General features: G+C 35.2%; 1 protein-coding gene across 3 annotated transcripts in view; it reads right to left on the reverse strand.

Moving 5' to 3' along the window:
• Positions 1 to 4,270: 4,270 nt before the first annotated feature.
• Positions 4,271 to 12,377, reverse strand: part of fra10ac1 (FRA10A associated CGG repeat 1) — a 52,179-nt gene continuing 44,072 nt past the window's right edge. For all 3 annotated transcript variants that reach the window (XM_028476078.1, XM_028476081.1, XM_028476080.1), the window contains exons 9-14: positions 11,631 to 11,744; positions 9,389 to 9,431; positions 8,800 to 8,933; positions 8,579 to 8,629; positions 5,631 to 5,715; positions 4,271 to 4,447 (exon numbers count right to left, since the gene is read on the reverse strand). In XM_028476078.1, the coding sequence (XP_028331879.1) occupies positions 4,405 to 4,447; positions 5,631 to 5,715; positions 8,579 to 8,629; positions 8,800 to 8,933; positions 9,389 to 9,431; positions 11,631 to 11,744 (470 nt within the window). In that variant the 3' untranslated portion in view covers positions 4,271 to 4,404. The remainder of the gene's footprint in view (positions 4,448 to 5,630; positions 5,716 to 8,578; positions 8,630 to 8,799; positions 8,934 to 9,388; positions 9,432 to 11,630; positions 11,745 to 12,377) is intronic.

Genomic DNA, 12,377 nt, shown 5'->3' on the forward strand with positions numbered 1-12,377 from the left:
ATGAATGATCATTTCAGCCTGAAGAAGTGCTTAAAATGGCTTATGTTGATCTGCTAGACCAGGGGTCTGCAACCTTTACTCTCAATGGAGCCGTTTTGCCTCATCTACCTGGATTAAAATTATTTTGGGGCCCGAAAAAAAAAAAAAACCTTCTCAATAAAGACAATACAGTGTATAAAATTCTACACAGTTAAAATAATATTGAATCATTTTATAAGTTAATGGATTTGAAGGGCTACAAAAAATAACTCGAATTTGATAACACATGATCATGTTGGTCAACACATGTTAATTGCTAATTTCTTGCAACATATCAAGCATGCATATTAAGGCAGCATGTTGGCAGTTAAATACATCTTTCCCCACACAAATACACTCTTTATTTCATTCCAAAATAGTCTTTTTGTTAGTTTAGTTATCTTACAAGGGATTTAAAACTAAAGGTTAGCCACAGGTGCAAGGAAAGTTGATGGTTAGTAGAGGTTGTAGGAGTTGAAGTAGGAAGGTGACAGAGTTATTGCACAATGTGATTTATTTTTAGGTGAACCAATTGTTTTATCATAATTTTATTTGACGTTAATGTCATTAATTGTAAACATCCTCTGTAAGGAATAACAATTCATGAATTAGTTTTTTTTTTAAAGCTACAAAGAGCCATTGCAAAAGAGTCAAAGAGCCACATGAGGCTCCAGAGCCGCAGGTTGCAGACCCATGTGCTAGACACTAAAGGTTTTATTCAATGTGATCTTGAGAGGCGAAACGAGAACAAATACATGAATGATTATAGAAGAAAAGGGGTCAAGTTGTCCTGCCTCAAAGGGAGTTAGTGAGTTGTGTGATGATACTCATTTCTTTATGAAATCTATCTATATACATTTTTTTTTTTTTGATTCAGAGTGTTTTATACTTGAACCGTCATCTTAGAAAAGGAGTTTAAATCAGCCAAATTGGTCTCTTTTCATTGATGCCCTAAAAGCAAAGTTTGAATCTGAATAAATGCATCGTTTTTTGCATCGGCATTAGGATTCAAACTATTGATATTCAAAAGTATGACACTCTAAACATCAGCTGAATTGAATATGTAAATAGATTACGTTGTAGAAAATGGTCAAATTGTATAAAGTGTGTAAAATGTGAACGAAGCACAGGCGTTGCAGTCAGACAGCAGAGTAGATCTATCTCTCCCGTAAGAAGATTTGATAGGATTTGATTGCCAGCCAGTGCTTGGGATCCACACAGCTTTAGACTTTAAATACCCATCTTACACAGAAGGTAAATGAGGCTTCCAAAGGGAAATCATACGTGTGCACATGACCTGTGTTTGTAAAGAATCATTGATTGTGTGACTGGACAGAGCAAAGTCTTTGAACTTGTCTGGACAAATTCAATTGAGACAAGCTTAGCCTTTCTAATCTATAGTACCTGTTTCTGTACTGCATCCCGCGTTGGGCAAAAACAAGTTGTGCTTCTCCACTTCTAGTTACGCAATATCACCTCCTGTAATCAATGGGGCATCAATCCAGGAGCCCCAATCCTATCAGATTGGATTTAAGACTACCTTGAAGGAACTTTCTCGTCTGCTACTTGAGAAAATGTAAATGGGTGTTGTAATCACTGGAGGCCAAACTCTACATAAGAATTCCAAAACTTGAGTTCTTTAAGGGTTTTACGACTCAGGTTTTTCTATAGATTTCACTTAATCCCTTTGTTTTGTCTCCAGTGACAAAAACTGATCCTTTACAGTCCCTGGATCAAACTAATGCACTGCTTTCTACCACCTGCCAGACATTAGAGATCCATCATTTGATGTATGCAACGACCTCTACTGTATGTGTTTGTGTCCTGACATGTAATATGAGTAAGAAAATAAAAGACATTTACGAAGGTGAGATCACAACCTGTGTAAAATTGATGTTATATTTAGATATGGTTGTATTTTTTTTACAATGCACATGAAAGTTTTAAAGGAAACGGAGGAATCTCCGGGCTTAACTGCGACAGTGCTCACTCTTAGTCATATATCGTGTGAGATCTTAGAAGCTTCAAAGCTGGATGAGCCTCTGAGGAAAGAGGATCAGTGGATTGGTTCTGATCCCTCCCTGATATATTACTGTGTGGAACCGCATAGAGTCTGCTCTCTGCAGAATGGAGAAAAGCAAAAAAAATGGTAGTTTTGTTTTTAAGATTTAAGCTAAAACTAAACAAGGGTTGTTTTCCACTGCTGTGGTATGTGTTTTATTTCTCTTTTCTTTCTAGTTTTGTCTCGCAAATTGGACACCTGAGAGTAAAACAACAAAACTAGCCATTAAATCTTTCACGAGCCATTTTAATGACTAAATTCTGCATCAAAAAATTGCAAATTGGCAAGTATCAACTCCCTTTTTGCTAAAGACATGTCTCATGTGAATAGAGTAAAAAACCCGACATTTTTTATTTATTTTTTGTAGAATAAATTGTCACATTAAAAAAAAAAATGGTGAAGTTATTTAACGAACGTCTCTTCCGCATGTATACTTATTTTCGCACCAAAATCCATGAGTGTATTTGTGGTTTTACAAATCACATTTTGCCATAGTAATTAAATCCCGACCCACTTAGCTGTTGACAACACACATATATAACCTTTATTTTTTTTTATTTATTTTTTTTTTAACATAAATCTTTATATTTCCCTGTGCAATATGCATTTCACAGCATGCCTGTCAAAATAAAAGTTTCAAAATAAAAAAAAACACATGTCCAACATGAGAGACATTAAGTATTGATTAATTTTTCACTAGCTGTCCGCGACACTAAATATAACATGGTATATTTCAAAAGCAACCATAACCACCATAGGCATCTCCAATGTGGAGATAATGTTATTAGTTGAGCATTGCAAAAAATATCTTGCAATATACAGTAACTATTCTTAGACATATATATATACACAAGTCAATGTTCATGAAATGACTTCAAAGTTCAAATCTTCTTCATAAAAAAATGTAATAATGCTTGGATAAATAAATGAGTATTTCTGCAAAATGTGACGTACAAAGCTCGGGGACCAAAATTGAACACTCGTAGCTTTGCATGCAATCCCATTTCTTGAAGTGCAGCACACTGAGCTTTACCTAAAAGCACAGAGTGGAAATGTATAGACCACGTCACACAGAGCGGCACAATGCAAAGCAATTATCTCTGTTTAAGTCAAGGTCTGTAATCTCCTCGTTTCCTCACGCAGCTTCTTTTCCTGCAGGTTAAAGTCAAGGCAGCGTGCAATCTGCCCCTGGCTCACAGGGCATTTCAACTAAACCTCGTCTTTTTATAAACAGAGGGCTGACATTGCTGTCAAACATGGATTTAATTAATAGCTCAACTGAAAAAGGAAGATGTTATACTATATAGGATGGGGGTGGGAGATGGTTGGGTTTGGCTATAGAAGATTATACATTATTTTGTGCAATTGTGATACTTAAAAATGGTCAACATGTACCTAAATATACATTATGATGAGGTACCCAAAAATGATCTATGCACACAAGCCAAACTGAGGCAAGAATTCAACTTCAATACCAATAAATGAAAATATGGAGCAGTTTTCAGCTGAGATAATACAGAATATCTCTGCAGTTATGCAAAAAAAAAATAAAAAAATTGAAGAGAAAGTGCAGTTTTTAATTAAAGTCCTAATATTCATAAAGTGCAATTAAACAAAGTAACAATAGAAGAAGTATATGCAACCTAAATATGCAATCTGACTTTTATTATTAGCTTTTAAAGCTAAACTTCTTCATTTAAAGGTTGGAAGACAGAAGTCACACGAACGGGTTTTTAGGTTTTTTTTAAGCCATTAGGCTAACGATATATATGGAAATGCTTAAATCTGATAGGAATATGGCAATATCACAACAACAACAAAAAACAATATACTACCACTAAATAGCTGATTATGTGTGGACAAAATAAAGAGGGACACAGTTCGTAATTTGGAGTGTGACGATATCACGATACGGCGATATATCGCGATGTTTTATCGCACGATAGATTATCGATAAAGTCACCGTAAGTATATGATTTTAGCTAATTATTGGTGATAAATGCAAATTAAACTGACACCAATGATTCAGGCATTGATGATAAATAATTACTTGGAATAAAACAAAGCAAATACATTGTCTTTCTATATTTTTTTTAATTTATTTGTAAAAACAGTCTATAAACAAGGCCAGACAAGCGTTCCCTGAACTGGCCTGAAATCCTCAACACATAAAACAGACGGGTACAAACGTGGATTTAAAGAATCCGTTTATTTCGGCAGAAAAGAGAATGCAGGGTACGGCGAAACCAATACAACTGGCCTCATGTCAGCGAGACACTAAGAGGAAGACGATCACGGCGGGGATGCCAATGAAAGCAGCGGATTCAAAGGAACATGTCTTCAAAGTACTCGTCAAACTCCTCCTCCCTGAGCGGAAGAAACAAGCAAAACAGAAAAGTATTAGTTCCTGTCGTGCACATGGCTGACGCAAACCATTAAACACTTGGTAAAGGGGGGGACCTCAGAATAACTCTGACAGTGTCACTACTTTAGGAAATAATGAAAAGGAAGGTGAAAGCACTGATGCTTCACACAGGCAAAGAAGAAGAAATACATGAATCTGGGGCTGCAACTGCTTTTTAAAGAAGGCTATAATAATGTACAGTATAGGATAATATACAGCAGTGTCGAACTCATGTTAGTTTAGTTTGATCAGAGGTGTAATAATTTAAGGATTGAGCAGGATTTTGGGAAAAAAAATGGTTTCTTTCAACAGTTTGAGAGTAAAAAGTGTTTGAAAACCATGAACCCCTGAAATTATTGTTGAATAAAAAAAAGTAAAAAGTTTTACTTCCAAATTAATCTGTTTAAATGTTATGTTTTTTTTAAGCGTGTTATTTTTGCATGGATGCAAATATTTATGTTTGGATATGATACAGTGATTTAAAATGACCCCCAATTTCTGGTTCATTTCAATAAATAATTGACATGAAAATTTTTGGTAACACTTTACTTGAGGTTTTACACATAAGGCTGACATTACGCTGATGCCTTTGGAGCTATGTTGGCATTTTTTGGGTTAGGTGGAAAGATCTAATGGGATTATGTAGGGTTCGGGTTAAGGTTATGGTAACGAACGGTTAATGTTACTAAGGGTGTTACTAAGGTGTTATGGCACTTAATAACAGCCTTCTACAAGTTATCAAAAAAATTAAATATATGGAATTTGCTGGTTTAAAAACCCTGTCTTATATTTGAAGGGAATTTTTTTTTTTTCAACTTTTGACTTTTTAACTTAAGTACATTTTGTAGCATGTACTTTTTTACTTTAACTCAAGTAAGGGAGCAACTTCAATATTTTTACTTTAACCAGAGTCATTTTTAATCTGTATCTATAATTTTACTTGAGTACTAAAAACAAGTACTTTTGCCAGTAAAAACCCATCACTGGTGTCCGTGACTTCCTGTAGCTGACAGTGAAGGACAACCGTGTGTAGGGTATGTTTGTGGTCGGCACGGTGATCCCACAAAGCCACTGACAACCGTCTGTGGAGCTTTGACTGGAGTTAAGCGGGTGAGATTTAATATGCACATTATCCTATGGGCTCACCTTGACTTTTCCTCGACTGTAGGAGCCGGCCCTCGCCAGTGCTCGGCTTCTGATTGACCCCGTGACTCATCGTCAGGCTCACCGTCTGCGAGGAAATGAGGATTCATTAGTGAGCGTCTGCAATGGCTGCATGTAATGGTTTGCTTTTAAACACAGATCATTTATGACATGAACCTTATTCAAGCTTGTTCCCAGTGTTCCCCATGATATCAGAATGAAGTAATAATACTTGTTTACACCAGTTTCTGCGACTATACATCCCATAATGCAATGCACGAAGATGTCAACAGTGTTTATGGTGGAGATGAAAACAAACTTTCAAGTGGCAATCTTTTTTTTGTACAAATGATCTTAAATGCATTGATCAATGAGGCCTATACTATTGATTTAAAGTACCGGGGGCTAACAGCTTTAATAGAAACCGCATTCAGTCTGAATTGATAAAGACTTAAAGTAGAGTTTTCTACAGCTGTAAATGTCGGCTTTGGTATGATAGTGTTTTCAGATTTTTACCTCTATTTATTTATTTGTTTGTTTGTGTGTTAGCAGTATTACGTCAAAAGTTGTAACTAAAGATAGAGCTTACAAAATGGAAGAAGCCATTAAAGCTGCAACCCAAATATTTGATTAGAGGAAATAATAGTGGAGGCCTCATAAATCAATGTATCAAACATTACTGACTTCAAAAAAAGGGAAAAAGGTTGCCACTTCTCCATTTATTTCTGTCCTATAAACAGGTAAATGGAATTGTTTTTTTACTTAATTCTTAACTGTTATTTCTTGTTGTTGTTGTTTTTTCCAGACAAGGACAGTAATTTGCTTGTCACCATGTTTGTCCTAGTTTGTTCCGAGTGCAATCACTTCTATGCACCCATTTCCACGGCTCCACACCTCCCATAATGCAATGAACAAAAATGTCCAAAAAAAAAAAAACGGTGTGTTTTCAGTGGAAATGAAAACAAACTTTAAAACGGCAATTTTAATCTTTTACATCTTTTTTTGTTTTGAGCAAATGATCTGAACTTTTATGACTCAATGACTATTGATTGATCTAATAACAAAGAATTATCGTGGCTAGCAGCTTTAATGGAAACAGCATTCAGTCTGATTTGATAAAGACTTAAAGTAAAATAGTTCTATTGCTGTAAAATACTGCTTTAGTAGGACAGTATGAAGTATTTATAGTATATAGTATGAATAAGTATAGTATAAGTATAATACTTATTATAAGTATATAGTATAAAATCTGAACTGTAACTTTTTTTTTATTCAGAGCAAGACCACATACATACACAAACACACACACATACAGTAAATACTGGTACAAAGGTGTGTATTAAGGGTGTAAAAAAAAATCAAATTGGCAATATATTGCAATATTTCATGGCGCAATTATTGTATCGATCCAAAAAAAATTCCAAATCTTTTTTATGAAAAAAATCCCTTTAATTGCGCTAACATATTCATAGCACGCAAACGCTCGGTCAATGGGTGTCAGTGAGACCTTGTTAAACTACCTCACTCCTCAATGCATTTTAGCTTGGAAGTTGATTTTCACTTTATTTTCATTAAACATACTGGGCACTTTTACAGATGTACGTATGTCGTTATTTTAACAAAACAAATAAACTGCAATAGTTAAACTTTCTGAAAAATCTAATGACAGTTTGATAAACATTCCACTTGTTTTGATATTGGTACTTGAATTACAGGTAGTTACCATTTAAAATTAGAAATTGCATTTCATACCATTTTTGTACTCGTAAAGGTGAAATTTGTAATTATTGGTATTGCGATATATCGCGATGTATATCGTATTGTTTAGTGTTGAAATATATCGTGATATATCGTATTGTGACATGCAAATGGTGAATCGTATCATCAATACACCTACCGTCAAGGGTACGAGTTGTATCACGAAGGGGAAAACTACACACAGTCTACTACAGACCAGTTTGTTATGGTACGTTTTCTTTTAATATTTCTATTGAGTTGAGGAGCTCATACCCAGGGTAAGTACGTAAGTATATCCAGAAATAAAAGCACGGTTCATTTACCAACTGCAATTTTTTGTCTTTTTTTCATTTTCCAAAAATTTTTATATTGTAACATTATCGCGAGACCCATTATCGTCCATCGGATCGTGAACCCAGTGTGTCGTCCCACCGCTAATATATACATATATAGTAGTAATGCAACGGATAAAAAAACTCATTTTTCTGCTCATTAAATACAAACAACATTTAACTTGAGGTGTCAATCCAATGCTTAAATAATTTTTTTGAATCATATAAAAACGAATTAAAGTGCAATATAAGGAATGACACCAACATCCTTTAAACAGGTATAGTGTAAAGAAGTGTATAGGGAAATAAAATTAAGGCATGACACCTTTTTTTTAAACATGGAGAGTGAATTAAAAACTAGTCTATGTCCACGTCATAAAAAAAAGAAGAAAAAAAGGAAAAGAAAGCAGATCTGAGTTTATCATTTCAAATTCTTACAATAGTCAAGGATGGCCTTCCAGACTAGAGTCAATGTTTATTTAATAAGAGCCTTAAAAGACACGGATGGACGGAGGCATAAACATGACGACATTCCCACAGAGATGATCCGTTGCACCACTAACATATAGATATCTACGTGTAAAAGGACATGAGGAAACAGACGTAGAGCATGTTTAACCAACTGACATCACCTCGCAACAAAGAAAGTCTGTTTTAAAGTTCGTTTTAAAAATGACCCACGATCAAAACTGCGATTCACTTCGATCCAGTCGAATAAAGAGGAAACAAATGCAAGAAACACACAGTTGTGGTCTGGTGTTAACTGCACGGCTGATGGATGTTTTCACTGAACCAAGTGGAAATAGTCTCAGTTCTGGGGGGAGAAGAACGTGTGCGCATGCTTTTATGTGGGTGTGTACGTGTGTGTTTTATGAACATCACCTTTGTCCGAGTTTTCCAACTCCTGTGAGCTGCTAGGAGAGGACGAGGGACCTGTAGCCAAACAGAAAGAATTAAATAAACAGAAAATCTAATACATGTGGATTCCAACTGTATTAAAATGATTCATCTCAGCAAATATTCCCCAAAACTACATTTCAGTCTGATAAGTTTTCAGCTTTTTTGGGCATAGTTAAACAGACTTTAAATGGAGAGAGAGTAACCTCTGTGTCTTTTGTGTTTGTGCTTCTTTGACTCTGAAGATGATCTCCTCATCTTCATCCTTTTCTTATTTTCTGGTGGCTCCATGTTGTCCTCAAGTCGCCTTCCAGCCCGTCTTACTTTCACTTCCTTCCTCCTGAACAGAATCACCCCAAAACAAAACAAAAAGATCAGTCAGCTATGCCCGCACCTGGAAAAGACAACTTCAGAAAGCTTCTTCCGAGTGGTAACGGCATGAATTTGGCTACAGATTTGGCAACATACATCTAACACTTCCCCCTCTTGAAGATAAAAAATCATCTTGGTTAGTTTTGGCAAGCTTTTTACACGAAGCTGTGTGAAAGTTCCAAAATTAAAAAGAAATATGCTGATAGTTGATGTGATGATATTCAGTCTGCTTAAAAGTCAGACAGGAGATATGAATCATAGTCCCAGGCTGTCACAAGATGAAGTGTGCTGACTGTCCACAGTGACCTGTCCTACTTTAAGCAGGCGAATGCTCACTCACTTACAAAAAAAAAAAAAAATCAGTTTTCAGGCATAAAAAGCAGCTAAACTTACATGTGAGAGATAAAATGTAATATATCTTACCTGTGATGGTAGTTGAGTTTGAAGGAGCATTCGGGACAAAGTCCTGAAGAACAAACAACATGACACAGCAGCAAGTTTATTTATAGCAGAAAATCAATCAAAAGAATTTAATATTATTCAGATCTATCAAAAAAAATTAAATATTGTTGTCATGGTCTTCAGAAAACCGATTAAACATCTTGAACCTTTAAACACATTTGTTTAGAATCTACCTTTGAATTTGTGTGTTTTTTTAATAACATATTCATAACGCTACTAAATTGAGGATATATATATATATATATCTTTATTTCAACTGATTTCAACATGTTCAATGCATTTTAGGCCCACTTACAGTCTGAGACAATGACATGCAACCTGTACTGGGGTTAAACAAAGAAAATTGGCCAAGAATAAGAAATAGTTTGACAAAAAAAAGTGCTAAACAACTGTCTCCGAGTTCTCTACAGTGATCGATGTTCATCAATAGTGGTACAAAGATAAACTGGGATAAATCTGTGTCAAAGTTCAAGGACAAAAGACACACGACAAATATTTTCTTTGCTTTCCAAACACAATGTAGGAATGCCAAAGTCATGGGACACGTGGTCATAATGTTATGGATGATTGGTGTATTTCATGTTGGGGTTATCATTAGATCATGTATTGGTGATTATCTTGTATGAATGTGATTCCACGTTTTCTGTAGGTCTTTGTATTTACCCTCAGTCCCTAACTTCCCACTCCCTCCTCTTCCTAACCTGACCCAGGTGTCCCGATACAACTTTTTCACTTCCAATACGATACCTATATTGCAGCCTTGAGTACTGGCCGATATCGATACAATACAGTACCAGCACGAATCACACATACTTGTATTAATTATTTTGTAGTGTGGAATGTTAGAAAAGGCTTGATCAAGTGTTGTTACTCAAACAGAGAACAATAGTTAACAATTCAAGTTCACTTCAGTAATTTTTTACTGTCAGTATATGGTGGGAACAACTGAGGGCGGGGACAAAAACAACCAATCTTATCAGAGCACTTAAATCGGAGATTTTAGATGCAGTCCGATAAAATCCTATATTCGTTTTCTGGTATCAATATTGGACACCCCTATTAATTAGGCCGATTTAACTGGTGTATTAACTTATTTGTTGCATGTATTTAATAATTCTGGCACTTTTGAATAGGCAGTAAAGATTGAAAATTACAACAGTGGGAGAAGAACAGTAGTTTAATGTTTATAGTTCCATTTGACCTTTTTTGTTTTATTCACGTGTACTGTTTGGTATTTAAGCAATTTTATTTTTTAAATATTTTTTGAAATCTGGAGATACAAGTTTGCCTTTTCTTATTGACGAGTGGCTTTACAGTTCCTTATTTTAATGTATTAGTGTTCGGCTTTGTCTTAAATCATATTATGGTATTGTAAGAATTTGTGTTCCTATACAGTATACATCCTGTGTATATCAATTTTCTTTTTTCATATATCGGATATCGGCTTTTCATAACCCACAATATCTGTATCATAATGTAATATAATTCCTTCCATCATTCTCACAATTATCCATTTTTGTCATCATTAAAATGGTTTTTTACCTTATGCTTCTTAAAGAATTGCTTTTTATTTCTATACACATCTCTCCGTCTGTTAAAGCAGCAAAATACATGCATAAAATCTTATTTTGTATACCCTGATTCCTTTAGCTACAGTGCTGTCAGCTGACAATTGAAGAAAAAAACTGTATCATCTTGATTATTTATGCACAAAATCAAAGGGGCCGAGGAAAGAGCTCAGTAGAATGCCATGAGAATGGCTGTGTTATGTAATGCAAATGAATCTATTGTAGGGCTATCGGTGACACTTCGCCAGAAAAGACGAGTCTGGTGTCAAGTTGCAGATAAGCACTGGAAAATGTCAAAACATAGGAATGAGGACTAGGACAAATTGGCTAGCATTATTTGTTTAAGGAGAAAAACAAGCTGTCTGCACAGTGACCTGGTGAACTAGCTTTTTAAGCCGAGCTGTCATTTCCTGCTCGGGTGAGATTGGGATGACTAGTGGATCTTCCAATTACAGTAATTATTTTAACAGGATTTTCTGCAATATGACACCTGAAGGAAGATTATTATGAGTCGTGACTCAGACGAGCCAATCCAGCGGGCGAGCGACGCACACATATGCACATGCAGCTCGTGTGTACGGTGCACAAAGAGGCTAAGGAAAGAGAAAGGAGTGAGAAACGGGTTTTAATCTTACGTAGTTTGACTAACGCGTTCCTTTTCTCTCCGTGTTCGACGTAGGAAAAGTTCACCTCCCAGCTTCTGAGGCCCTCCTCCTCTTCGCAGTGTTTGTTTCCACACTGGAACTGACCTGGAAGACAAGACACCTACTGGTAGTTGGTTCTACCTAATATTCAAAAATTAAATATACATACAGTCAGCGTTGGGGTCAATGATAATTGCAATCGTGTAATTGATAATGAATTACAATTCTGACATAATAATGTAATAATGAATTTTTTTTAATTTTTTTTTACTGTTATAACCGTAATTTTAATTGAGTTCAGGTAACTGACTCTGTAATTGTAATTGGCATAAAAATTACATAAAAACTGTGATTAAACAATACATTAAACGGAAATCTAGGGAACCATGTTACAGTTCTATGGCTTACGTATAATTATACAATAACGATTCATAGTTAACAATTCTCAAAAGATGTTTCAAATCAACTTTTCCCACTACCTCTCAGTTCTCTTAAGGATAATTTTACCATTTAAAAAAAAAAAATTGAAATCTTGGGCTATAATGAAAAAAAAAGGCTCAGACGCCCACACCAAAATTAATAATACCAATATTTTTATGGATTAGGAAGCCGAACAAGGAAACCAAGAGATGAGAAACAAATTAGATAGATAATATTACATTTCATGGGGTTATTTAATAAAGGCTCAGTAATTGTGATTAATTGTAACTGAACTTAAGTAATTGAGAATGTATTTGT

This window comes from Gouania willdenowi, chromosome 19, assembly GCF_900634775.1.
Source record: "Gouania willdenowi chromosome 19, fGouWil2.1, whole genome shotgun sequence".
Classification (NCBI taxonomy): Eukaryota; Metazoa; Chordata; class Actinopteri; order Blenniiformes; family Gobiesocidae; genus Gouania; species Gouania willdenowi.